The sequence below is a fragment of the Canis aureus genome, chromosome 1 (assembly GCF_053574225.1).
Source record: "Canis aureus isolate CA01 chromosome 1, VMU_Caureus_v.1.0, whole genome shotgun sequence".
NCBI lineage: Eukaryota > Metazoa > Chordata > Mammalia > Carnivora > Canidae > Canis > Canis aureus.
In genome coordinates, this window is record NC_135611.1 from 120,003,842 (window position 1) to 120,030,812 (window position 26,971).

General features: G+C 55.2%; 1 protein-coding gene across 9 annotated transcripts in view; it reads left to right on the forward strand.

The window, feature by feature from the left end:
* The window catches only part of ANKRD27 (ankyrin repeat domain 27), a 53,914-nt gene that overhangs the window by 14,892 nt on the left and 12,051 nt on the right, over nt 1–26,971 (forward strand). For 8 of the 9 annotated variants that reach the window (XM_077856252.1, XM_077856269.1, XM_077856295.1 and 5 more), the window contains 20 exons: nt 3,760–3,870; nt 5,324–5,480; nt 6,230–6,384; nt 6,769–6,828; nt 6,915–6,968; nt 7,084–7,149; nt 7,237–7,313; nt 8,331–8,452; nt 9,833–9,911; nt 10,419–10,551; nt 15,590–15,682; nt 16,450–16,577; nt 17,397–17,479; nt 17,865–17,980; nt 18,803–18,895; nt 21,046–21,243; nt 22,434–22,493; nt 22,589–22,708; nt 23,592–23,636; nt 26,471–26,593. In XM_077856252.1, coding sequence (XP_077712378.1) covers nt 3,760–3,870; nt 5,324–5,480; nt 6,230–6,384; nt 6,769–6,828; nt 6,915–6,968; nt 7,084–7,149; nt 7,237–7,313; nt 8,331–8,452; nt 9,833–9,911; nt 10,419–10,551; nt 15,590–15,682; nt 16,450–16,577; nt 17,397–17,479; nt 17,865–17,980; nt 18,803–18,895; nt 21,046–21,243; nt 22,434–22,493; nt 22,589–22,708; nt 23,592–23,636; nt 26,471–26,593 — 2,073 coding nt within the window. The remainder of the gene's footprint in view (nt 1–3,759; nt 3,871–5,323; nt 5,481–6,229; nt 6,385–6,768; nt 6,829–6,914; nt 6,969–7,083; nt 7,150–7,236; nt 7,314–8,330; nt 8,453–9,832; nt 9,912–10,418; nt 10,552–15,589; nt 15,683–16,449; nt 16,578–17,396; nt 17,480–17,864; nt 17,981–18,802; nt 18,896–21,045; nt 21,244–22,433; nt 22,494–22,588; nt 22,709–23,591; nt 23,637–26,470; nt 26,594–26,971) is intronic. The other variant, XM_077856258.1, reaches the window with a different exon arrangement.

Below are 26,971 nucleotides of genomic sequence, written 5' to 3' on the forward strand. Positions count from 1 at the left end.
AGGTCCCTGACTTATGGTCAACTCGGAGACTCTGAACTCGGTGTTGTCCACGTAGGCTGTGACGTCCGTGGCATCTGAAGTCTGAAGCTCCATCTTAGGAGAGCCCTGAAGGCACTTGGACTTGACCCCGCCTCCCGTGGGCAGCTTCCCAGCTGCTGCACGTCCCCAGCCCCCAGCGGCTGGCCTCCTCACCCTCCCTCCCAGCCCGAGAGCCCAGCTGCCGGCTTCTGCCTGCAACAAAACGCTCCGGGCGGCATTGTCTGCCTGAAAACTAGGGGGTCCCTGATACTGGAGGACCCCTGTTCACTCAGCAAACATTGATGGGGCACCTACCGTATGTCGAATGCTGAGGCTGGTAATGGGGACACATGCAGCAGGAGCCAGTTGTGCTTTATTTAAGTTAGGGAGGCAGGCAAGGCATACATCAACAGGTAAATAGAGTTTAATCGGTTTCCTGGGATGAGGTTCTCCGAAGTGCCTCAGCGGTTCTTGGTCTCACACGGGACTGTGTGACTCCATCCATAGAGCATGCGTGGGACTCCCTGAGTTTGGGCGTTAAACACCTGCCGGGGGACGCCTGGGTGGCTCAGCGGTTGAGCGTCTGTCTTGGGCTCAGGGTGTGACCCCGGGGTCCTGGGATCAAGTCCTGCATCGGGCTCCTTGCATGGAGCCTGCTTCTCCCTCTGCCTGTGTCTCTGCCTCTGTCTGTGTGTCGCTCATGAATAAATAAATAAAGTATTTTAAAAATAAATACCTCCCAGGTGTGGGTCATGGGCATTCCCTTACCCATGCCCAGACCTCAGGTCCCCGGGCTCTTTCTGTGCTCCCGGAGGCCATGAGGAGGTTTTTCCTCAATTCAGGCTAATGCCTGACGGCCCACCTTTTCTTTCTTTCTTTTATCTTTATTTTTTCCCTTTTTTTCATCAAGTTTCACTTTTATTAAAATTTGAAATTATTTTTAAACAATTTTTAAAAAATTAATCTCTTTGCCCAACATGGGGCTCAGACCACACCCTGAGATCGAGTTACGTGCTCTAGTGACTGAGCTTAATTTCAAACATACGATAAAAGTAAGAAGAATAGTATAATGAGTCCCATGCTCCTGTCACCCAGCTTCAGCCGTGGTCAGTTCGGTGGCCCTGTCACATGTCATTTCTGCCCGCCTCTTGCTCTCCACCCTTGGCCACTGGATTATCTTCTTTTTTTTATTTTAAAGATTTATTTTTATTTATTTATGATAGACATAAGAGAGAGAGAGAGGCAGAGACACAGGCAGAGGGAGAAGCAGGCTCCCTGCAGGGAGCCCGACGTGGGACTCGATCCCAGGACTCCAGGATCATGCCCTGGGCTGAAGGCAGGCGCTAAACCGCTGAGCCACCCAGGGATCCCCGGTCACTGGATTATCTTGAAGCAAATCCCAGAAAATTATGTCAGGTGGTCCTGTGGCTTCATCTATAGGTGTTTAGGAATGTGGCTTTAGATGGCAGGGCCTCTTCAAAAACGTAACCGCAACGCCCGTTATCACAGTGATTCTTTTTTTTTTTTTTTTTTTTTAAAGATTTATTTATTCATGAGAGACACAGAGAGAGAGAGGCAGAGACACAGGCAGAGGGAGAAGCAGGCTCCATGCACCGGGAACCCGACGTGGGACTCGATCCCGGGTCTCCAGGATCACGCCCTGGGCCAAAGGCAGGCGCTAAACCGCTGCGCCACCCAGGGATCCCCACAGTGATTCTTCAGTATTGCCAACTCCCCTGTCCCCGTTCACATTTCCCATGTGGTCTAGTAATTGCCTGTCTCACAGTGGGTTGGTTGGGATCAGGACCCAGGGGAGAGCCACAGGTCACGCTGGGATCGATGAGGGAGTCTGTCCTTCCTCCTCACTGTGGGGCACAGAGGGGTGCAGAGGGACACAGAGGCATGCGTACCCCGTGTGTAAGGCAGGCTCAGTGTTGACGTCCGTGTGGCCTGGTGAAACCGTCTCCCCTGTCTTCTCCCCGCTTTTCCATTTCCTCTTCCCCTTTCCTCGTTTTCTCCCTTTGTGCCTTTGCAGTTCATCCATCCGGGCGGGTCATCCCAGAGAGCTTCCCGCATCCTGGCCCCCGGCGGAGGGTCCCCTGTTCACTGCCTAGTAAATCCAGATGTTGATCCGAGTCTGTCTCAGTTGTTTGAGGAGAGGCCAGACCACTTGGTCCACGGGGCGGCCTCCTTCCCTCCACAAGTGCCTCCTGCTGTGAGAGGAGAGGCTGAGCTGCTCCTTCTCCCCGGCCCGAGGAGGCCCCGGGTGACAGTGGCTCTCCGGGCTGTGGGGTCTTGCGGGGTCTCTGCGGAGGGGACTCCAGCGGGCTCTGGGCTGAGGCCAGGACAGGGGTCAGGAAGTCTGCAGGAGTGTGAGTCAGGGCTGCACCCGCCACTCACCTGCTGCATGACCCTGGACAGGTTCCTTAGCTTCCTTGAGCCTCAGTTTCCTTGTCTGTACGATGTTGGTAGCCTGGAAGCCGTTTGCTTGGGGGATGGGGGTGAGGAGATGGGGCTCTGAGGGACGGCGCCACCTGGGCCCTCTTCCTTCTGAGTACACTTGAGTCCAAGAGGGTCCCCCAGCCGCCGCGCACAGAGACCACAGTTGACCTCTCAGGTGGGGCCTGCCCCAAAGGGAGTCTGGCACCCCGGCCTACCTTGGTGGCGGCCGCAGTCTGCCAGAGGAAGCCACGTTTCTGTGGTTCATATTACCAACTATGATCACAACTAGGATTAAAAAAAAAGTAGGGCAGCCCTGGTGGCACAGCGGTTTAGCGCCGCCTGCAGCCCAGGGCGTGATCCTGGAGACCCGGGATGGAGTCCCATGTCAGGCTCCTTGCATGGAGCCTGCTTCTCCCTCTGCCTGTGTCTCTGCCTCTCTCTCTCTCTCTCTCTCTCTCCCCCTCTGTGTCTCTATGAATAAATAAAATCTTAAAAATAAATAAATAATTAATTAATAAAAAAAAAGAAGAGAAAAGGGATCCCTGAGTGGCGCAGCGGTTTGGCGCCTGCCTTTGGCCCAGGGCGTGATCCTGGAGACCCAGGATGGAGTCCCATGTCAGGCTTCCTGCATGGAGCCTGCTTCTCCCTCTGCCTGTGTCTCTGCCTCTCTCTCTCTCTCTCTCTCTCTCTCTCTCTCCCCCTCTGTGTCTCTATGAATAAATAAAATCTTAAAAATAAATAAATAATTAATTAATTAAAAAAAAGAAGAGAAAAGGGATCCCTGGGTGGCGCAGCGGTTTGGCGCCTGCCTTTGGCCCAGGGTGTGATCCTGGAGACCCGGGATCGAATCCCACATCAGGCTCGCGGTGCATGGAGCCTGCTTCTCCCTCTGCCTGTGTCTCTGCCTCTCTCTCTCTCTCTCTCTCTGTGACTATCATAAATAAATAAAAATTAAAAAAAAAATTAAAAAAAAAAAAAGGAAGAGAAAAAAGAGTGTCTTCAAGGTGCAGCGTTTCCCATTCCAGCAATGGGACTGCATGTGGCTTTTCAGTTTCACCTTTCTCTTCTTTCCAAAGTACCCTGTCTCCCTTGGGAGTTGTCCCCAGACCTGTTGAGAACAGAGTGGGGCACCTGGCGTTGGCTGGAGTGGGGGGACCCAGTGGGTGTGGGAACCAGCCTGGGGGCTGCGGCCGCCCGTCTGTCACCGCCCCCCCCCCCCGCGTCACGTGGTCCTGCCCTCCAGGAGGTGAAGCTGCGGGTGGCCCATCCTGTAGCCCTCCCCCCGCCTGTGTTTTCCAGGTCCTGGTGCCCTGCAAAGGAAGCTTGTCGAGCAGTGTTCAGTCCACTTGTCAGTTTGAATCTTATATTTTGATACCCGTGGAAGAACACTTTCAGACCTTGAATGGAAAGGTATGCATTCGGTCGTGGGCCAGCCAGGGTCCCTAACTAGGCCTCTGTCCTGGAGGAGGGGGGAAGGGGGGTGGGGAAGGCACAGGGCCGCTCTCCCTCCGGTGGCTCTGGAACACCTCCTGAACCCAGTCCTTCAGTGACCAGTTTTACGTCTGTTCTCCCGAAAGCTCACCAGTTTCTTGGCCACAAATTGGACGGGGCATCAGTTTAAATTTTTTAGAAAACAGGGTTTTGAAGTCCTGTCGAACCTTCAGAAAGCCTCGGTAAAGTGCGAAGGACTCTCCTCTGCTCTTCCCCCACGGTGGTCAGGGTTAGCATCCTGGCCACATTTGCTTGGTCATCCGTCTCTCTCCCCCGCACCCCCACGTGCTACCTGGCGCTGCCTTTTCCGAGCCTTTTTCAGGAAAAGAGTGGATTGCAGACACCACATCCCTTTATTCAAAAATGTGTGTTTCCTGCGTGACCACAGCAGGGCGACCACACTCAGGAAAGGCTCCATGAATAGGATGCTGCTCAACATACTGTCCTCAGACGAGTTGTGCTAATTATACAGATTATATACCCTTTCACAGAATTTGATTTTTTTTTTCTTTTTCGATCCGGGATTGGGCAAGGCATTCAGTTGTTGGTCTTTTTAGTTTCCTTCGATTTGGCATGGTCCTGGGGCTGTCTTTGTGTTTCGGGACTTGGGCGGCTTGTTTTGCTTTGTGGCCTCTTCCTCAGCATGGGGTTCTCAGAGCTTGAGAGGGTGTTTTATCTTTCTCCGCGTGCTCAGCAGCAGGAGATGCAGGAAGGCAGTCTCTCTCATCCTCGCTGTGACCTTTGGGGTCCGCATTTTCTTACATAGTGGAGATGGATGGATTGGGGGGGGCTGGTCCTCAGTGGGGTTGGAGTGGGCCCAGGTGCCCGGTGTTGGCCCTTCAGCTCATGGGCCCCTTGGCAGGAGCAGAGACAGGACGCAGGGTGACTGATGTGCCAGCTTGGGTTGGGGCCCCGCCCCACACTGGTACTGTTGGCTTGCTCTCTTCGGGGAGAGGACTGAGGAGTCCAGCTTATCGTGTGGCCTGTCTGCCCGGGCACCGGGCTGGGGCCGGAATGCTGAATGTGGCTGGGACAGCAGCCTGTCACCCCGGCCCCTTGCAGTCCCGGGACATCCCAGGACAGCCTTCTTCCTTCCTCCTTTCCCGGAGGGTACAGGCTTTCTTCTGCCCTGAGGACCAGCTTAATGCTTCTCTGTCACAGTATTGAGAAAGCATCAGCCGCGGCTACAGGGCAAACAGAGAGGAAAAAAAATTTTTAGTATCAAAAAGCAAACTGGAAGAGTGTTCATGCTCCCTGCCTCCCAAACCCCCACTGGAGCGAAGGCGGGCAGGTGGGAAAAGGCGGCCAGGCCGAGCGGGGGATCAACAGTCACCCCCTGGCCACTGGTGCAGTGACGGCTCTCTTGTTCCAGGATGTCTTTATACAGGGAAACAGGATTAAATTAGGAGCTGGTTTCGCCTGTCTTCTCTCAGTGCCCATTCTCTTTGAAGAAACTTTCTACAATGAAAAAGAAGAAAGTTTCAGCATACTGTGTATAGCCCATCCTTTGGAAAAGAGAGAGAGTTCAGGTATTCTGGGAGAGAACTCCTTTCTCCTGATTTGGAGAATTGTGTGTGTCGACCTTTGCTCCTGACATGGTTGCTATAAATGTCCCATAAAATATTCAAGAGCCCTCTAGAAGCCTACGTAAGTAATGTTACAGTACTTCCCCCAGTACTGAATCAAAAAGTCATCTTGAGCAAAGACAGTGTGGCTGGGGGCTGCTGTGTACGGTTGCACAGGTTGGACATTACACAATTCCAGGAGGCAGCATTGATGTAGACCCGTGTGAATGTTGCCCCCTGGAGTTGTGCAGAGGGGTAGCCCTGGTTTTGGTACTGGGCCTCAGCTTTAGGGCTAGCTCTTACACCATTATTGCCCACCCAGCCCCAGTGCCTCTTTGAGAGCTCATTATTTTTAATAAGCAATAATTCTTCAGCTGTTCCAGGAAGTTGAGATGGCAGTGTGCTAAATGTACTCTGAGGCCTTTATTGCCAGGAACCAGTGCTTCTTCAGCAGAGCCTCATGGGTCATGCCCATGGTCTCAAATTGTTTTGTCCAAGGAAAAGGCTTCCAGGGGGCTGGGCTCTCTGGACTTCGAGCTGTCCTGTAACTAGGCTGCTCTTGGGCCGTATCTTGAAATAATTCCTGTCCTCTCCTGGAAGATGGGGCTCCAGACCCTGGCGGGGGGTGGGGGAGCAGGGCAACGGATGTGGAACTTCCCCCACTAGGAAACTGTGACGGCTTCAGCCAGCCTGACCCTCCGTCTCTTTTTCAGAAGAGCCTTCAACATCTTCCGATCCCTTTTCCCTGAAAACCATCGAAGACGTGAGAGAGTTTTTGGGAAGACACGCGGAGAGATTTGACAGGAGCATTGCCTCTTTCCAGCGAACCTTCAGGGAATGTGAAAGAAAGAGCCTCCGTCAGCACATAGTCAGTAGCTGCGTCTTGTTTTGCCAGGCATGCCCTGTCTCAGGCCAATTCAAGAACAATCCAGAACTTCCACTGTTGGAAGTTTTGTTTAAATGTTTCTCTCTAACTATAAAAGTAGTGTAAGCCCCTGGAGAAACTTGAGCAGTGATTATTGTTACCATCTTAGTGTTAACCCCAAGGCAAATTTTTTCTCTTAACCCTTCATGCATTTACACTTAAAAAAATTACATAATTTGAGAAGCCTGTATTAGGACTTAAAGTTGTCACCCAGCAAACATTATCTAGTGAAATGTTCTCACTGTGGGACGTGTCACGCGTTCTGGGCTTTGTGTTGTGGCCTCGGATTACGGGAGTGACCTGCTTCTCCGCTCTGTCGTTGCGCAGGACTCGGTGAATGCTCTCTACACCAAATGCCTCCAGCAGCTTCTGAGGGACTCTCACCTGGTAAGCAGTAGGACTCTCAAAGGAGAGGACTGCAGTTTGCCCACATGCCAGTGCCAGCTCCTTAACGGTACCTTCTTGTCCTCCAGAAAATGCTTGCCAAGCAGGAGGCCCAGATGAATCTGCTGAAGCAGGCCGTGGAGGTAAGAGGGCAGGGCAGTGAGGGGAGAGAAGGCAGCGGTGCCGGGGCGGTGGGAGGAACCTCTCCCTGTCACCTCTGTGCACCTGGAACGGGGGATCTGTTCGTTGATTCCACAGATGTATGTCCAGCATGATATTTATGATCTGATCTTTAAGTACGTGGGGACCATGGAGGCGAGCGAGGTAGGTCCTAAATCACCATCAGCCTCGTTGGGAGCCTCATTCTAAGCTTTTCGAGAAACCTGAAGCTCTGTTAACATGTGTCGCTAGGATGCTGCCTTTAACAAAATCACAAGAAGCCTTCAAGATCTTCAGCAGAAAGACATTGGTGTGAAACCCGAGTGCAGGTAAGATTTGTGCTGCAGCGGCTTGGCGTCCTCAGAGGCTGGGGCTGCTCCTTCTGGAAACAGGGCTCTCAGCGGCAGGGACTGCACACAGACTTAGTTCATACTGAAGACCGGTGTGGTGACTTGTGACCAGAGACCAAGGACTGAGGTTGGCAGACGACTGTTCTGTGGCTGTCACCCTCCTGCACCTGCTGCCAGCATGTCAGCTGGGTGGGAGCTCCAGGGGAGGGGTCTTGCATAGCTGGTCCCTCGACAGGCACGCCGCTTGCTCGTCCAAGTGGGTCCCGCATGCAGACATCACTCCTCACCTGGAGTGATGGAGGCCTCCCGGAGAGGGACCTGCTTTTTTTTTTTTAATATATATTTTTTAAATTTATTTATTCATGAGAGAGAGAGAGAGAGAGAGGCAGAGGGAGAAGCAGGGTCCATGCAGGGAGCCCAATGCGGGACTCAATCTCAGGACTCCAGGACCACGCCCTGGGCCGAAGGCAGGCACTAAACCACTGAGCCACCCAGGGATCCCCCAGGGACCTGCTTTTGAATTAATTTATGTTTCTTTAGGCTCTAAAAATGTCTTAAGTGTTTATGTTTAAACTATTAATGCCTCTGAGCTCTCTTACTCGGGGCTAAGGATTTTTTTCCCCCTAATTTTTTGGTGCAGCTGCAATATCATTTTGCATCATAAATGGAACATTCAAAGGGGTTGAGTTTTGCCATTGATTTGGTTCAGGTTGCTTCTTGAGTTTTTTTTAGGGAGGTGGAGAGTGGGAGAAGCAGGCTCCCTGCTGAGCAAGGAGCCCCATGCAGGCTCAGTCCCAGAACTCTGGGATCATGACCTGAGCCAAAGGCAGACGCCTAACTGACTGAGCCACCCGGGTGCCCCTGCTTTTGAGTTTCTATTTTTGTTTCTTACAGTTTGTCGTAAGGAGTGTTAATCTGCGGTATGCTATTAGATCAGGGGAGGAGGGACCTCACGCTGTGTGGTCTTAAGTTGTCACTTTCCAAATTATTTTACAGCTTCAACATACCTCGTGCAAAGAGAGAGCTGGCTCAGCTGAACAAATGCACCTCACCACAGCAGAAGTTGATTTGTTTGCGAAAGGTGGTGCAGCTCATCACACAGTCCCCCAGCCAGAGAGGTTTGTGCTCAGGGAAGGGCCCCAATGGTGGCGTAGACGCCTACGTCTGGATGCAAAAGTCTGTTAAGGAGCAGTTTGTGTTAAAGGATCACACAGATGGGGTGATGTGCCGCAGAGCATCCCAGCTTGAACGCCCCGGAGTCGGCTCTGATGCGTGGGTGCCTAGTAATAGCAGTGAGGGGGTAGGCCAGGCACCGTAAGGGTAAGAGAACAGTGGCCTCAGAAGTGAGCCGGGCTTCCCTTACCTGCATGGGCACCACACGGCCGATCTATAAACCCAAACCCAGGCGGCATAGGTTCTTTGAGAACCTGACTTTTCAGTAGCTTCAGGTTCACACGGTGACACTGTCCGCTCAGGTCTGAACTTGCCAAGATACAACAGTGTGTGTGATTGACTTTAAAGCTCCCGGTGTGTGTTCTGTTGAAGCTGTCATGGTGCCAGGGTGTGGGCGGGTGGCCCCATCAGGACATTCACTGCCATTTGTTTAGCCCAGCGCCAAGTTGCCCACAGCTTCCGCAGCCGTGTTCCAGGCTGAAGATGGTTGGTTGATAAAATTCTTTTGGCTAAAATTATAAAAACCTTTAATCTTAAAAAATGATGCAAGCTGGTGATGGTACATGCGGGTTCCACTGGTCGTTAGACCCTTCTTCCTAATCTTGTGTGTGTTTAAAACTTTCCATTGTAAGAAGTAAAGCAAAATAAGCTAAGAAAAAAGTCAAGGGGAGTCAGACCTGTGTGCGCAGATAGGGGGTGATCGTCACAGTGCGTTAAGTGAAACGAGAGGGAGTGTATATGTACACCTCTAGCGGCATTCCAGGAAAAGGGGGTGGCTACGTATCCATGTGCCCGGTGGTGAGTTCCTGGACTTCTCTGGAAGGTTAGGTGGGAAGTAACAGCAGTAGCCCCTGGGGGACGGTTGGACAGCGGGGATGGGAGAGAAGTCCCGGTTTGTTCCTTTGTGCTATTTGAATTATTAGACATGTGAATAGATCCCTTAAAATATCAAGGTGAAAAAAATGAGAACGAGCTAGATGTGAGCATCAGATTCTTGCAGTGTATAAAACGGAAATGATCTCAGGAGGAAGGAGGCTTTTCGCGGTGACTCTGGCACACCTTTGCCTCGTGTCCACCATTACTGCCTTGAACGGTCCTGGAAGGTGGCGAGGGGTAGTCCGCTTGGGATTTCCTTCTCTTGCGCATGTTTTGAGAATGGTAGGCATTCGTTTTCCCCACAAATGTTCAGGATACTGTAAAGGAAGTTGTGCAGGGGAACTCCTCCCGGATGCGTCGTCTTACTGGATTGTGGTTGGATGGTGGTGGGGAGCTGATACACCTGTTGGTCTCACGATGACTTGGAACATGTGTTTCCCCCCCTACAGTTAACTTGGAGACCATGTGTGCTGATGATCTGCTGTCGGTCCTGTTGTATTTGCTTGTGAAAACAGATATCCCTAATTGGTAATATTTTCTGTTAAAATACTTTTTCAAACTGGCAGCATTGTACCGGGGTGGTTTCAGTATAACTCCAGGAAATCGAGCGCCCCTTAGGAGTTCATTGTGGTGTCGGCCGTGCCTTCGTCCTGCAGAGGATGGCGGTCATTCCATCTACAGATGGGGAAACTGAGGCCCAGAGAGCTTATGTCTCTTGTTCTGGAACATTCAGCTAGTCAGTGACTGAGCGGGAAGCTGACTCCAGTTCTGTTTGACTCCAAAGCCCATCCTCTCCTGACAGGAACCTCTGGTTCACTTTACAATAATCAGCTTTTTAAAAACTAGTATGCTCCAGGAGAGGACCCGGTAGTTTTACTTACTTTCCTAATTGCACATGCTCTAGAGGTTAAGGGGGTAGCAGTCACAGCTCCCTGGAGCTAAGCAGCGCCTGTCACTCACGCCAGTGGTGCTGTTTCTGGAGAAGTGTTGTTAATTGGCTACACAACAGTGAAACTTTTTTCTTCCTTTTGTTAGGATGGCAAATTTGAGTTATATCAAGAACTTCAGATTTAGCAGCTCAGCAAAAGATGAATTGGGATATTGCCTGACCTCGATTGAGGCTGCGATTGAATATATTCGGCAAGGAAGCCTCTCCGTGAAGCCACCTGTAAGATCCCTCCTGCCCTGGCCTTTCTTTGTGGGCGTCAGGGCATGTTTGGTAGAGTTCTGAGGTTGGTGGGAGGGGAGAGGGTCTTTTTTTTTTTTTTTAAGATTTTATTTATTTATTTTGAGAGAGAATGAGCACGAGTGGGGCAGGGGGTGGGTGGTCATGGACAGAGGGAGACGGAGAGGGAGAGGCAGGCTCCCTGCTGAGTGGAGAGCCCGATGCTGGACTTGATTCCAGGACTCTGGGATCATGACCTGAGCTGAAGGCAGATGCTTAACCAACTGAGCCACTCGGGTGCCCCAGGGGAGGGGGATTCTTAGATGGTCTCCCAGGAACGGGGCCTCTGGCCTCTGCCACCTAAGGGCTGGGCGGCTTCGCAGACACCCAGCAGACTGAAACGCTGAGCACCCAGTTGGTTGTGAAAGTTGGCAGGACATGACCGGGAGTCGCACACTTAAAATCCTGCTTCTTTAGTCCTCGCCATTCTCAAAAGCACACAGGCAGAAGGGGCGAGCTAGAAACCCTCAGCGTGGATGTCTAGGCAAGAGATGAGATCATTAATATGTGCAGTTTTGGGACTCACTGGCCTTATTGCGATTTTCTTGGCGAGCTCTGCTGAGGGGAGGTGATTGTATTCTATGTGAAGCTGAGAATCTTAAACCAAGACTGCATGGCTGGCCGATTTCACCAGGTGGCAAAATGTGACAGTACGCACAGAAATCACAAAGCTGAGATTAATAAGATGAAGAGATTACTGTATTAACAAGCCTGAGGATTGAACATTCACTTGATCTTAATTTTCTGCTGATGTTAGAATCTCCGAAAGTAACGATAAGTTAAAGTATCTGGAAAAAACCACAGGCCAGGGATCCCTGGGTGGCGCAGCGGTTTAGCGCCTGCCTTTGGCCCAGGGCGCGATCCTGGAGACCCGGGATCGAGTCCCACGTTGGGCTCCCGGTGCATGGAGCCTGCTTCTCCCTCTGCCTGTGTTTCTGCCTCTCTCTCTCTCTCTCTCTCTCTCTCTCTCTCTCACTGTGTGCCTATCATAAATAAATAAATAAAATTAAAAACAAAACAAAACAAAACCACAGGCCTGTCCAGACAGGTGAGCTTGGGTGAAAGCAGTTCCCCTGAATTCAGTCATGGTGACAGTGTTATGTGCTTTCCCGTCTTTTTCCCACCTGGGTCTACGTCACATAATTTAAATTATGTTGTATATAGCGTTTTATATTATTTTCCCCCAAAAGAATAGGGGGTTGGTTTTTTTCTTCTTCTGATTGGGAGACTAGCGTTTGCAATATACTGTTGACCCTTGAACAACATGGGGGCTGACCCTGCACGTCGTTGAAAATCTGCATGTAACTTGTGACTCCCCCAAAACTTAACTACTAGGAGCCTCCTGGTGACCAGAAGCCTTACTGATAATATTAACAGTTGATTAGCACCTATTTCGTAGGTTATATGTATCATATACCGTATTCTTACAATAAAGTCAGCTGGAGAAAAAAGATCATTAAGAAAATCAGAAGAGAACACATGTTTAGACACGTTTGTACTGTGTCTGTCGCCGTGTAAGTGGACCCGTGCAGGTCACACCTGTGTCATTCAAGGGCCAGCTGCCTCCTGTTACGGTGAAGACAGCAGATACCTCTCACGAACTCACTAGCTGGGGATGACTTGTTAAGTGTCTTGGTAGGTCTTTTTTCTGTGCCTATACAAGTGTTTTTTTTTTTTTTTAATAAAGTTTTATTTATTTTAGACAAGAGAGTGTGCGTGCATGAACGGGGGCAGGAGCAGAGGGAGAGGGAGAGGGAAAGAATCTCAAGCAGACCCCATGCTGAGCACGGAGCCTGATGCCGGGCTGGACTCTGGGCTCGATCCCATGACCCCAAGATCATGACCTGAGCCAAAACCAAGAGTTGGGTGCCCCACCCACTGAGCCACCCAGGCACCACTGTACAATTGTGTGTGTGTGTGTGTGTTTTTTTTAAAAGATTGTACTCATTTGTTCATGAGAGAGAGGCAGAGACACAGGCAGAGGGAGAAGCAGACTCCCCTGCAGGGAGCCCAATGTGGGACTCGATCCTGGGACCCCAGGATCACGCCCTGGGCTGAAGGCAGACGCTCAACTGCTGAGGTTTCCCCTACAATTGTATTTTTTTAAAATTTGAGATTATGCTCCTCTTGTTGGCATGTAGGCTGATGGTCAGAATCGCCTGATGCCTCCTGATGGGGCTGGGGGTGTCCCTTGTCACCTGGAGGGAGGCTCTTCAGCCTCCTTGCCGCCCCAATAACCTCACAGTGGCCACCCCACTTGCTTACTGTGGCATGTGGGCAGGAAGGCCAACATCTGAAGCCTTTGACTGGAGTGTGAGGAAGTGGCTGACCACACAGCACCAGTCGGCTTCCCACACCCACCTGGACTTCAGACGACATCCCAAGAGGGGTTGGGGGAGTTGTTTTGTTTTTTTTCTTTTTGACTTATTTATTTCTAAAGATTTTATTTTTTTAAGATTATTTATGAATGAGAGACAGAGAGAGAGAGGCAGAGACACAGGCAGGGGGAGAAGCAGGCTCCATGCAGGGAGCCTGACGTGGGACTCGATCCCGGGTCTCCAGGATCACACCCTGGGCAGAAGGCAGTGCTAAACTGCTGAGCCACCAGGGCTGCCCTAAAGATTTTTATTTGTTTGTTTGTTTGTTTATGACACAGAGAGAGAGAGAGGGGGGCAGAGACACAGGCAGAGGGAGAAGCAGGCTCCATGCAGGGAGCCTGACGTGGGTCTCGATCTTGGGACCCCAGGATCATGCCCTGGGCCAAAGGCAGGCACTAAACCGCTGAGCCATCCAGGGATCCCCAAGATTTTATTTTTAAGTAACCTCTACACCCACTGTGGGGCTTGAACTCACAGCCCGAGATCAGGAGTCACGTGCTCCACCCACGGAGCAGCCGGGTGGCCCCCGCGTGTGCTGGCTTGAGCCCGGCCTTTGGTTGTAGTGTGCACAGCCCGTGGGCAGGGTGGGGACCCAGCCCTGTGCACCCTTCGTGTCTGAGCTGTCTGCCCCTGGCCTTGGTCCTGCCTTCTGGATGCGGGTGGTGGGTCCCGGCAGATGTTGGGAGGAGCTGTGCCTCCTCCCTCCAGCTGGCCGTGCAGCCCGCCCCTGGGTCTCGAGTGGGTCAGGCCTGACGGAACAGGTGTGGCGGCCTCCTTGTCTTTTGTGATTCCAGCACTGAGATGCCACCTTGGCACTGCATCAGCCTTAGCTGCCGACTGGCTTCTGTCAGCGCAGTTGTGTCTAGGACTGTGAGGCCACTGCTATGTGTCGGTGCCCTTTCCTGGGGAAGGAGCTCAAATGTGTATCTGCATGGCAGGTGAGGTTTCTGGAAAGTGTTAGGACTAAATATTAGTAAGTCAAATTTTGTTTTCCTGTTGCCTCTTTATATACTGTGATAGAGTTTCACAGAAATTTCCCCCCACGAAATAATTGTACCTAAGGTGACCGTATATGTGTTCTTTAAGCATAAAGACTTAAAAGTCTCATAAATAAGGGCCCTTGGGTGGCTCAGTGGTTTAGCACCTGCCTTCAGCTCAGGGCATGATCCTGGGGTCCCAGGATCAAGTCCCGCGTCGGGCTTCCTGCAGGGAGCCTGCTTCTCCCTCTGCCTGGGTCTCTGCCTCTTTCTGTGTGTCTCTCATGAATAAATAAATAAAATCTTAAAAAAGAAAGTCTCGTAGGTAAAGACCAGCTTTTTGAAAATGAGCATTTTTGGGATGACTCTAGTTTAACCTTTGTTGACCAAAAACCGGGAGAATCCTGAAAGAATTGGTCGCTTCTCTGTTCCAGCTTTGCAGGCTTCTGGTCTTTGTCACTTTACTGGGTTTCTAATAAACCCCCAAATGGATCCGAGCTGGTATGCTGTCTCTTGTGGTAGGTCGCTTCTCCTTGAGGATTCAGGCCCCGAGGATCTGCCTCTCGTCATCGCTGCCCTTCGTCTAGTTACCCGGAGTGGAGGAAGGGACCCCCAATTTACCTGAGCAACGACGTCTTTGATGTTTCTCTGACCCTCAGCTGCTTGGCTAGAAATCACTGAATAGAACAAGTTGTTAGAGCTTTCCGTAGCACGTGGCAGCTGGGAGCAAAGCAGCTCTCATGCTAGGGGGTTGGCGCGGGTCCGTGAGCCTAACCCTCTGAGGGCAGCTGTGGGGGCCTGAGAGAGGACCCCAGGAACGGGCCATCCCCTCGGTGCCACCGGGCTCTGAGGCAGAGCCTGAAGGCCCGTAGACAGCCTCATCCCGTACTGTTGTCAGGGCTCGGTGGGTTCTGGCAGCAGCTGGCTGGGGGAGATGCTTCACATCCCACCGAGACTTTCTTGAGGACGTTAATTTGTCCTTGGTCAAGCTGCAGGTGCTCCAGTGAGCACCGAAATGTCTCCCTAGGCAATATTTCATAAAGGAAGGATGTGGTTTTAGATTTTTGTATCTAAGTAGACATTACCTGTGATGCAAAGACCTCAATCTATTATTTGAGGTGGACCCCGGCGTATTGTAGGATTTGGGAACAGTGGCCATGCTCGTCTGCTATTTTGGTAGATATGTTCAGAAAGCAAGACTCCTCTCTCCTGCTGGTTGACACTGGGAAATCTAGAACCACCTGTTGGATGGTTTTCCTCTCTGTGCCCAGAGAAAGTGGCAGGGCACCGGGCTGTGCGGGCGTTAGGACAGCGGCTTGAGGCCAGGAGGCGGCCAGGGCAAAATCCAGGCTTCCCTCCGGAGGAGGGTGGTGCGTACGTGCTACATTCCACACGTGTGTGCACATAGGCGTGTGCCCGCACACCCCCGGGCCCCAGGCCCCCTGGCAGCCACCGCTGCCCTTCTCCCAGCCCGATGAGGATCTGCTCTCCGGCTCGGGGAGGGAGGCGCCGCCGATCCCGTTCTGTGCACAAGAAGCGAGGCCTGGTCCCGGGTTCCCCACCGAAGGATCTGCTCTAACATCTTGCGCCACGTTGATGAAACAGGTGATTGGGTGTTTCCTGCAGGAGTCGGAGGGGTTTGGTGACAGACTGTTCCTGAAGCAGAGAATGAGCTTACTGTCTCAGATGACTTCAACTCCCATTGATTGTCTGTTTAAGGTAAGACACCAGGAAGTCCTTGGGGGCGCAGGTCGGCGGGGCGGGGGGGGTCACCCAGCCTTCCGCATCTCCGGAGTCTCTACTGAATCCGTCAGGGCAGTCTGCTCGGTTAAACACTGACGAAGTTCATTTCGTGCTCACAGCGGGTGGTAGGGATGCTGCGCGTCGATGCTGCCCCTCCCCCCCGGGTGTGCCTCCCGTAGCAGGGGGTTCATGGAGCACCCAGGGAGCCTCCCAGGGGCAGTGTGCTCCCAGGACATCTCACTGCCCGAGGGGAGCAGATCCAGGAATCACGGGGGTGAGCCCGGCACTGCAGCTTGTTCGCTGACGGATCTCTTGCTAAGGCAGCCGTTCCCTTTCCCTGCAAACCAGGGCTCTGTTCGGGTGCAGGGAGCAGGAGCGAGGTGTGGTCCAGGGAGGAGTGTGCATCCCACTGGGTTCAGGAGGCACGGTCCTCCCCCACCTCTGTGTTGAGAATATCGTCACGCTGTTGTTTTAAGCTACGGAAGGTCTATAACATTTCCAAAAATAAGGACAGTACAGATGCACCCCCGGGGCCATCCGTGTGGCCATCTCCGTCCGAGTCCGTCTCCACTCCCACCCACTTTCCCCGTCCGCCCAGACTATTTTGAAACACATCCCAGAGAGCAAGTCATGTCATCCATCCGTACATAGATACGGGTTTCTGTAAGGACACTCCAGAAGCTCACGCCGTAAGAAGAGAGAGATTCCTTAACGTTGTTAGTATTTTTTATGTCACTTTATAGCACATCGCGTCAGGTAACCAGAAAGAAGTGGAAAGACTCCTGAGCCAAGATGACCAGGATAAAGATGCCGTCCAAAGGATGTGTCACCCTCTGTGCTTCTGTGACGACTGTGAGAAACTTGTCTCTGGGTAAGAGCGTCCCCGTGCAGACTCCGTGTGCCGGGAGGCGGGAGGTGTGGGCCTGGGCAGAGCTTCTTCCCTCGTTTGTTGTGAGATTTTTTTTTTTTGAAGATTTTATTTATTTACTCATGAGAGACACAGAGAAGCAGAGACACAGGCAGAGGGAGAAGCAGGCTCCATGCAGGGAGCCCCCCACGTGGGACTCGATCGCCCTGGGCCGAAGGTGGCACTAAACTGCTGAGCCACCCAGGGGTCCCCGCATTGTGCGATTTTGCATACCGACCTTACCCTCGCCGCACTTAGTGGCACGCCGCTGGGCTGGATGCCAGAGTAGGCGGCTACAGGGCCTGCCATCCCCAGAAAGTAGATTTTAGGGGGAGGAATGTCAGCCTCTCCCAGTAACCTTTGGGGTTTCCTAACCCTTGTTGGCTGTTTCCCTGGGTATCGAAGCCTAGAGGGGTGGGTGGGGGAGGGATGTCACGTGCAGGAGACCCTGCAGGGGCTGGGTGATCTCTGGACCCGCCATCTGTCTGCTAGCCCCAGGACTCTGGCATGTGCGGCCTGGCAGGGAGAGGCTTATCCTTGCCATTCCTAGGGTGTGTTTCTGGGGGCGGGGGGGTTGGGTTCCATATCTTCTATTTCTCCTCTTTTTTTTAAGAAAGCAAGAAAGCGCAGTAAGGGCAGGGAGGGGCAGAGGGAGAATCTGAAGCAGGCTCCATGCCCAGCGCTGAGCCCTACGCAGGGCTCGATCTCATGACCTGAGCCAAAATCCAGAGTCGGGCGCCCAACCATCTGAACACCCAGGCACCCCTCTTCTCCCTCTTTTAGGAGGCTGAACGATCCCTCCATTGTCACTCCATTTTCCAGAGATGACAGGGGTCACACACCGCTCCATGTGGCCGCCCTCTGTGGTATGTGGGCTTGGGGTGCCCTGTGGTTGGGCTCCTGACGGGGGGCCCAGCAGAGGCCTGACTGACCGGGGGCGGCGGAGTCGGGGCAGAAGGGCCGTGTCATGGGCCACCCCCAGGGGCTTTGCTGTTCCCATCAGTGAACTGGTGAACCATGGAGTCTTCCGTGGACACCTAAGACTCTTGCGCTGCCTTCTGTGGCTGAGAGCGGGACCAGAGCCGAGCCCCCTCCGGGCCGCCCAGAGTGGCCTCTGTACCTCTCAGGCAGAAAAACCCCTCCGGGCATGCGTCCTGCCAGGGCAATAAGGGCAAAATGACAGGCCGTGCTGAGTAGGGCTTGGGGAGCCCCTGTGCTTCCTGCTGTGTGGTGAGCCCCTCTGTTCCGCAGGGCAGGCATCCCTCATTGACTTCCTGGTTTCCAGAGGCGCGGGGGTAAATGCCACGGACTACCACGGGTCGGCCCCCCTTCACCTCGCCTGCCAGAAGGGCTATCAGAGCGTCACGGTGAGCCCGGCTCCGCTGCAGCCTCGCGCGGGGTGGGGGGGGTGCGTGTCTGAGCCCCTGGCACCTTCCGTGGGCCCCCTGGACCCAGACCACTCACTGGCACTTCGGGGATGGAGGGTGGGGCTGCAGGCCTCCTTCTGCAATCTGGGGGGTTTCTGGGGAAAGGAGGAGAGTGAGGATGGGATTGTAAGGGGAGCGCAGGTGCGTAGGGTTGCAGGGAGGATGCACGAGCTCCTCCTGCTGATCCCTCCCCTGTGCCCTCCCACTGTGAGTCCTCCCCCCAGCTATACTCTGAGCCCTCCCCCTGTGCCCTCCCCCCAAACCCTCCCCTTGTGCCCTCCCCACCAAACCCTCCCCCTGTGCCCTCCCCCCCGTGCCCGCCCCCAGCCATCCCCCCAGACCTCCCCACAAGCCCTTCCCCCAGCTATCCTCTATACCCTACCCCCGCACCCTCCCCCAGCCATCCCCCCGAGCCCTCCCCCCAAGCCCTCCCCCTGTGCCCTCCCCACTGAACCCTCCCCCCAAGCCCTCCTCAGCCCTCCCCCCAAGCCCTCCTCTCCTCCTGCACCCTCCTCCCCTGAGCCCTCCCCCGCACCATCACCCCAGCCCTCCCCCGAGCCATCCTCCCTATGCCCTCCCCCACACCCTCCCCCCTGCGCCCTCCCCCTGCACCATCCCCCCAGCCATCCTCCCTGTGCCCTTTTGAGCCCTCCACCCTGGAGCCCTCCCCGCTGAGGCCTCTTCTGCGCTCTCCCCCTGTGCCCTCCCCCCTGCACCCTCCCGGGGGTGCACATCTGCTCACCTGTCCCCTCCTCACCACAGCTGCTGCTGCTGCACTACAAAGCCAGCCCCGAGGTGCAAGACAACAACGGCAACACACCTCTCCACCTGGCCTGCGCCTACGGGCACGAAGATGTAAGTGGTGCTTCCCATCCCCATCCCCGTCCCTGTGCCCATTCCCAGGGTGCCTCATCTTCCCATTTCTCAGTCGTGGAGACACAGGCCTTTCTGATTGGCCTCCCGGCGTGCTTTCTTTTCATGGTGACTGGAACATTTGGTGTGTCATTTCTTTTTAATTAAAAAAACCTTAAATTTATTGTAGATGCTCTCCTGAAATAACAGATACCTAAACTTCGATTGCCCGTTAGCATATCCTGAAATTAAAGTTATTTTCATTCATCCCTGCCGCCATCTGGTTCTTACCTTTGTTCATACTCAGTTTTTAGATTTTACATTTTTGTAGTAACAGCGACAATTGTACCGTTTCCGTTTCTGCCCCACGTTGAACTGCGTGTCTGTGTTACTTTGTCGTAAGCGCTCTCTCTGCATCTTCCCTGTGTGATTGATGTGGAAAGATGAGATCGTACCCTACCCACCTTTTTATTTTTTAAGCAGAATACTTATTTTGAAACAATTGTAGGTTCATCTGCAGTTGTAAGGCTTAACAGAAGGAGACCCCTTGTACCCTTTACTCCGTTTTCCCCACTGATACCTTCTTATAAATGTGTGGCATATTATTGCTCTACTCATCTTCCTGCAACTTACCTTCTTAACACCACATCCTGGAAACCCTGGAGGCCAGGGAGTGTAGCCCCCGCCCGTACTGTAGTCACCACACAGTGATCTGTTGTGTGTTGTGTCCCTAAGACCACCCCTTGGCTCAGCGCTTTGCTGGGACGACCGATAGGACTCAGCGTATGGTCACCCAGCTATGACCGATTGTAGCCGAAGGACACAAAGCACAGACACCAAGTTGAGGAAAGGTGCACGGATGGAGTCTGGAGGAAACCAGGTGCGAGCTTCAAAGCGTCCCCTCCCCAGGGAGCGTACGTCCTTAGTTCATCCAGCAGGGAGTTGTGACAACAGATCCGGAGGCTTGTCCACCAGGAGAGCTCCGGAGGGACTCAGGGCCCAAGATGTTTGTGGGAAGCTGGTCACCTAAATACCCTGTGCCTGGCACATACCCAAATTCCAGAGTCCTAGAAGGAAAGCAGGTGTTCCGCAGAAACCACATTGTCCCACAATTGATTGATCGATGGATTTAATGTTGAACCATTCTTGAAATTTAAATTCAATCATTAGTTTCAGATGAAGAGGTCGGTGGTTCCTCAGTTGCACGTAACACCCAGGGCTCATTACACCACGTGGCTCCCTAACGCTCATCACCCAGTTAGCCCCCCACCCCTCCCCTCCAGCGACCCTCCGTTTGTTCCCTAGAGTTAAGAGTCTTATGGTTTGTCTCCCTTTCTGATTTCGTCTTGTTTTACTTTTTCCTCTTCCCCTGTGCTCCTCTGTTTTGTCTCTTAAATTCCGCATGTGAGTGAGATCACATGGTAATTGTCCTTCTCTGATTGACTTGTTTCACTTAGCATAACACCCTCCAGTTCCATCCACATTGTTGCAAATGGCAAGATTTCATTTTTTTTGATGGCTGAGTAATACTCCATGGTATATTTATACCACATCTTCGTTATCCCTTCACCTGCCGATGGACATCTGGGCTCTTTGCACAGTTTGGCTGTTGTGGACGTGACTGCTGTGAACACTGGGGTGCAGGTGCCCCTTCGGATCTCTGTAGTTGTCTCTTTGGGGCAGATACCTAGTACTGCAATTGCTGGGTTGTAGGGTGGCTCTGGTTTCAACTTGGTGAGGAGCCTCCATACTGTTTTCCCGTGTGGCTGCGCCAGCGTGCATACCCACCAGCAGTGTAAGATTTAGACACCGTGTCCTCAAGTCCGAGCTCCTGAGGAACATTTCAAGTCGGGGGCCAAGCTTGCAGTGGGCCTTTCAGGGGACAATGGTTTCCCGCCTGCTGCGGCCACCCCATTCTGCATGCGGGTGCGTCCCAGTTTGTTCAGCCTTTTCTTACTCACTGGCAGTTGGGTTCTTTCAAAAAAGTGATGTGTCCTGCTGAGGTGACCTTGAGGTCTCTCTCTTCCTGCACGTTTGCTTGGTGACTGGACCGTGGATGGAAGCAGGGCGTGGACTGCGGCTGTGGGGGTCCACAGACATTGTGCGAGGCCTGGTGTGTGACTTAATGGTGGTATTCCCCATTTTCTTTGCAGTGTGTGAAGGCTCTGGTCTACTATGACGTGCAGTCGTGCAGACTGGATATCGGTAACGAGAAAGGAGACACCCCACTGCACATAGCTGCACGGTGGGGCTACCAAGGCATCATAGAGACGTTACTGCAAAATGGAGCGTCCACCGAGATCCAGAACAGGCTGAAAGAAACAGCCCTCAACTGTGCACTAAACTCAAAGGTAGCTTTTTTCATCTCGGAGCATCAATTTGATTCAAAAAAAAAAAAAAAAAATGTCCAGAGATGAGGTCTTGGCCGTGCAAACTGCATTAGTGCCTCAGGACCGAACTTGGCCTGCACCCTCTCTGCTGCGTTTGGGACCTGCTTGTTAATGGATTTTACTTATTTATATGATTTCCAACTTTACTGGCAGTTGTTCTCAGTCATGTTCAAAGAGCTGCTCGCAGCAGAGTTTTCCCCGGCCTCCGAGTGCTGCGGGATTGTGAGCAGACGGATTGTGAGCAGAGGGTGATAGGACAGCGGCTGTGGCTGAGAGACGCAGGGACACGGCGTGGGCCGTGGAGGCAGCAGGTGTCTGAGCTCTGCCTTCCTGTTTCTTCCTCCTCGGCTCCTAAATGCCTTATCCAATCCTCTCCTGGCCGGTTCTGAGCATCACTGGGTTCAGTTTCTTCGCAGATGACCTGTGAACGAACCAGTCCTTTCCCGTTGGTAGTTCTGGGAAACGCTCGGAGTCTGGCAGCGTGCGGTGAAGGAGCTCAGCCGTGGGCGGGTGGGGAGTGACGGGGCGCTTCGGTGGCCGCCTCGCCGCGGGTCGCCAGGCCTTTCCCTTGGCACAGGCTCTGCTTTCCGCCTCGTGACGTTTGACCGGCTGCTTTCACAGCTTCCGTCTCTCCCACGGGGTTCTTTCAGGGCGTTCGTAGGAGAACAGTTCCTACGAACGTGAGAACATCACCTTCTAGGAGAACAGTTTTTGCTTTTTAACCACTTTATTGAGGTACGGTTGACACACAAAAAGCTGAACTTGTTTAACGTGTACAACTCAGGCTGGAGAGGCAAGTAGACACGTGTGAGACCGGCCCCGTCACCCACGCCACGGACGCGCCCCTCACCTCCCCAGGTCTCCTCCCGCCCTCTTTCTGTGTCCCGAGTGCAGTTGTAGGCCGTGTGTGTCATGAGAACACGACCTGAGATCTGCAGCAGCAGGTTCTGGAGGGTTAAGTCCCTGCTGCTCACCCCAGGGAGGGTGACCCTGGGGGAGCCCCGCCTGGTGGGAACGTGGTTTCTCGGCCTCTCCAAGGGCGCGGTGGGGCTGTGTGACCTCCTGAGGAGAGGGGCAGCAGCCGGGCGCGGGGGACGCTACTTGGGTAACTTCCCTCGTTCGGGATCTCTCACGCCCCCTTCTCGTCCCAGATTCTGTCAATAATGGAAGCCCATCACCTGCCCTTGGAAAGGAGGCGGAAGTCTTCAGAGGTGAGTGGGCAGGGCTGGCCTCGGGGGTCCTCTCTGAGACCGGGCCTGCTCTCTGGCCCTCACGAGGCCCTTCCCTGTCGGGCCCCCGGCCACAGGTCCCCGTGCAGCCCCCTCAGCGCCCCGCGGATTCCATCAGCCAGGCCTCCTCCACCTCCAGCTTCTCCTCCGTGTTGGCGAGCTCCAGGCAGGAGGAGCCCAAGAAGGACTACAGAGAGGTGAGGCGCCCAGGTGGGAGGGCGCCGCGGCCTGGAGGGGACCCCGCCAGTACTTGTCACCCTGCTGCCTGCGTGGTCGGCTCCTGGAGCAGCTCTTGACTCTGGGGATACTGGGTGTGCATGTGAGGGAGTGGCGGAGGGAGAGAGGACAGCGTCTTCCAGGACAAGTCTAAGTAAGGTCACCCGTAGGCCCACAGATTTAAGATCATCTATAAACTACAGTATCTGCCCACACGTCCTGCCCCGTAAGCATCCCCGTCCACCCGACGGGTCATTCCTGACTTCGTACCGACACGTCGTGTCCTGTAACGTGATTTGCAGCCTGTTAGGGTTTTTTTCCCTCCATTTAACTCATCTGAGAGCTTGTCCAGCGTCAGCGCACAGAGCAGACCCTCCCACGGACGTGCCACGACTCCTCTGTGTGCTTCCCTGTGGGCGGGGAGTATCCGCGGAGGCCAGTGACCTGCTCTGGGAGGGCCCCATAAGCTTAGCCTGATGCAAAAGCACAGCAAAGTAGGCCGAGAGACACGTTCCAAAGTCTGGGAGAGCCCTGGCGTCGTTCCTGGCAGGAATGTGCCCCGTGGTGCGCCCTCCGCTGTGGGATGACGGGGGCTGAGCATGTGGTTCCACAGGGCGGCTGGCCCCTAGCAGGCACTTGTACTTTGTTCGCAGTGGCCAGGTCACCAGCTGCTGGTTTCATGGACCTCGGGTGGTACCGGGTTCGGTGCACGCTAGGGCTCTCCTGGACGGCCTCCACGGCCTGGCCGGGCGATCCCAGGGGTGGCTGGAGAGACGCCGAGGGGAGCTTCTGGGTGGTCGGATGCTATTATTTCTATTTTGCTCTATTATTGAAGTCGTTTCTTAACGTTCTCTTTCCTTTAAGGTAGAAAAACTTTTAAGAGCGGTTGCTGACGGGGATCTAGAAATGGTGAGTTTTTGGAAGCGCGTCTAAAAACGCTTCCTCTTGGTTGAAAAGAGCTGAGCCTGTGTTTCTTGTCTCCAGCTCAGTCAGGAGCTGTGTTCTGTTCACCTCGCGCGGGAGGGTGGCATGTAGCGACTACGTGGCAGTCACGTAGGGGCAGGCGGACATAAACAGCTACGCAGGGAGCCTTTCCCACGTTCCTGTCCAGGAGGGGGTGTGGTGTTGGCCAGCCCTGCCGAGTGCGGGCCACAGAGTGTGCGCTCAGCCCAGGTGCTGGCTGTGAGCACGATGCACAGGCAGGGCCAGTGGGGAGGAGGGTGGCGGGCTGGGATCGGGGCCGGGGCCGGGGTCGGGGTCAGGGGTGGCCACTGGCTGTGAGCACGATGCACAAGCAGTGCCAGAGGGGAGGAGGGTGGTGGGCTGGGGTTGGGGTCGGGGCCGGGATTGGGGTCAGGGTCGGGGTAGGGATCGGGGGTGGCCACTGGCTGCGAGCGTGATGCACAGGCAGGCCTGGTGTGGAGGAGGGTGATGGGTTGGGGTCGGGGTCAGGGGTGGCCACTGGCTGTGAGCGTGATGCACAGGCAGGGCTGGTGGGGAGGAGGGTGGCGGGTTGGGGTTGGAGTCGGGGTCAGGGCCGGGGTTGGGGTCAGGGTCGGGGTCGGGACCGGGGTCGGGGTCAGGGTCGGGGGTGGCCACTGACTGTGAGCGCGATGCGCAGGCAGGGCTGGTGGGGAGGAGGGTGATGGGTTGGGGTCGGGGTCAGGGGTGGCCACTGGCTGTGAGCGTGATGCACAGGCAGGGCTGGTGGGGAGGAGGGTGGCGGGTTGGGGTTGGAGTCAGGGTCAGGGCCGGGGTTGGGGTCGGGGTCGGGGTTGGGACCGGGGTCGGGGTCAGGGTAAGGGGTGGCCACTGGCTGTGAGCGCGATGCGCAGGCAGGGCTGGTGGGGAGGAGGGTGGTGGGCCGGGGTTAGGGTCAGGGCCGGGGTTGGGGTCAGGGTCAGGGGTGGTCACTGGCTGTGAGCACGATGCACAGGCAGGGCTGGAGGGGAGGAAGGTGGTGGGTCGGGGTTGGGGTCAGGGCTGGGGTTGGGGTTGGGGTCAGGGTGGGGGTGGCCGCTGGCTGCGAGCATGATGCACAGGCAGGGCCGGTGGAGAGGAGGGTGGCAGGCTGGAGCTAGGGTCGGGGGGCTGGGGTCGGGGCTGGGGCCGGGGGTGGCCAGAGTCCAGAGGCGCTGGTGTGGCCCGGTGGACGTTGCTGTGGTGTCTGGGCAGGAGGCCGAAGTCTGAGGCTTGGGACTCCGAGGAGTCACGGTCGGGGGTCCTGACGAGGTGGCTGCTCTGGGTTGGCGAGGGGAGGTGACCGTCCCAGCCCCCGCTGCAGGTAACAGGGATGATCCGAGGAGGCCACTGGAGAGTGGAGACGGCCTTTGTGGATTCCCTGGGCCGCTGCCCCCGCCTGCCCTCGGCTTCCTGAAAGGCTCTCGCTCCGTCTCCAGCCTGGGAGGAGGAGGAAATTGGGTGCCTGTGGGGCGAGGGGCTCGCAGTCAGTCCTCTGACGAGAGCTTGGCAGTGCCCTGTGGTTCAGGGATGCCTGTTCCTGATGGTCCAGCATGAGGGGGTGCATAGAAGTTACTGGGGTCCTTGTACAACCAGCTCGGGGCGCTCACGATCTGACCGTGGTCACTGACGTGCCAGCTTTTATCCAGAGGCCACGGTCAGGGCAGCGGCTGACACGTGGTCCCTCCGGGGGTGGGACGTGGGGTCCGCATCTGTACCTGTCCTCTCATGAGACTGGCCCTCGGGGACCCTGGCGGCCTTTGGGGGCAGCAGAGTGTGAATTCTTCAGGCCCTGACGTCAGAATGAGCACGCAGAGTGTGACGGGGCTGCTCCCTGAGTGCCGCTGGCTGAGCCACGGTGGGGCCTGTGCGGGGCAGGGACTGGGACTGTCCCCGTGTCCTGACACACCCGCTCCTCTTCCTTCTGTGCCTGGGTGAGGGCTGAGGCAGCGGCAGACTGCCCAGCGCCCCGGGGTCACCACCCAAACCGATCCCCGCCCCGGGCACCTGCCCCTCTGCTCCCCCCAGTTCTTGGTCCCCGGCCCTGTCCGTTCCAGCCTGAGGGGTGTCTGCTGTCAGGGTGCAGAAGGGACCTGGAGGAGAGGGGGTCGGGGCGACGGGGGCTCCATGGAAGCCCTGCCCCTCCCTGCACGCACACGCTGGCCGTCTCCGTGCTCTCCAGCAGGCCTGGAAACGTGTTAATACTGTTTCCCATGGTCAAATTTGATGTCCCAGAGACTAGTTTTCACTGGAACATACATGGGACCTTTTGGCAGTCACCTGTCCCTCCCGGGTGGCGTCGACTAATCCCCCGTCCCTCCCGGGTGGCGTCGAATAGTCCCCCGTCCCTCCTGGGTGGCATCAGGCACTCCCTCGTGCTCTCCTGGGTGGCATCGAACAGTCCCCCGTCCCTCCCGGGTGGCATCAGGCAGCCTGCAGGGCGGTTCTGGCACCACTGCCCAGTCGTGTGGCCGCAGCCACCTTGTTGAGCCCCCGAGCACGGCCTTGCCCGGGCTGTTGAAGGTGTGCAGCCAGGTGATACGGCCAAGGTGGCCGCTGCTTGCCCCAGGACGAGGGTGAGCACAGCACCGCTCTGAAGAACGGAGTGTCCAGCCCAGGCTCTAGAAGGGTCGCTGAGGTCTGTGCGTCACCCGGAGGAGGGCTGAGCGGGGGTCGGGAAGCCAGGTCCTGGCCTGGGAGCAGGTGCGTGTGGGGCACCTGCTGCAGCTCGTACAGGATGAAGGAGTTTTATGTTCCCCTTTCTCCTTCCTGCGTGACCCCAGGTGCGTTACCTTTTGGAGTGGACCGAGGAGGACCTGGATGAATTGGAGGACGCCGCCGCTGTGGGTGATGTCGACTTCTGTCACCCCCTGTGCCAGTGTCCGAGATGCGCTCCGGCTCAGAAGGTTTGGTCGGCTCCTGTCGGCGCGGCCAGGGGCGGGGCGGGAGGCAGAGGGCTCTCCCCCCAGGAAGGCCGCCTGCTTCTCAGCCAGCGCGTTACTGAGCGGCTGCCTGTTGCTGTCCCCCCGAGAGGAGGGGACGGGGAGTTGTTCAGCTCAGGAGAGAAGCTGGGACTAGAGCGGCTCTGGGTGCCACCCGCACCCGTGCTCCATCTGCGTTGCAGCCGCTCCCTGGGCCTGTGGGTCACAGGCGAGCGTTTGTGCCTGAGGGTGTTTGTCCACACGCCTGCCAGGCCTCTGCGGAAGCTGCTGCGGGATCCACTGGCCACTGTCTTTGCTCACGTTGCTACGCCTTCTGCGGGGGGACCCTCCCCCCAAACGCAG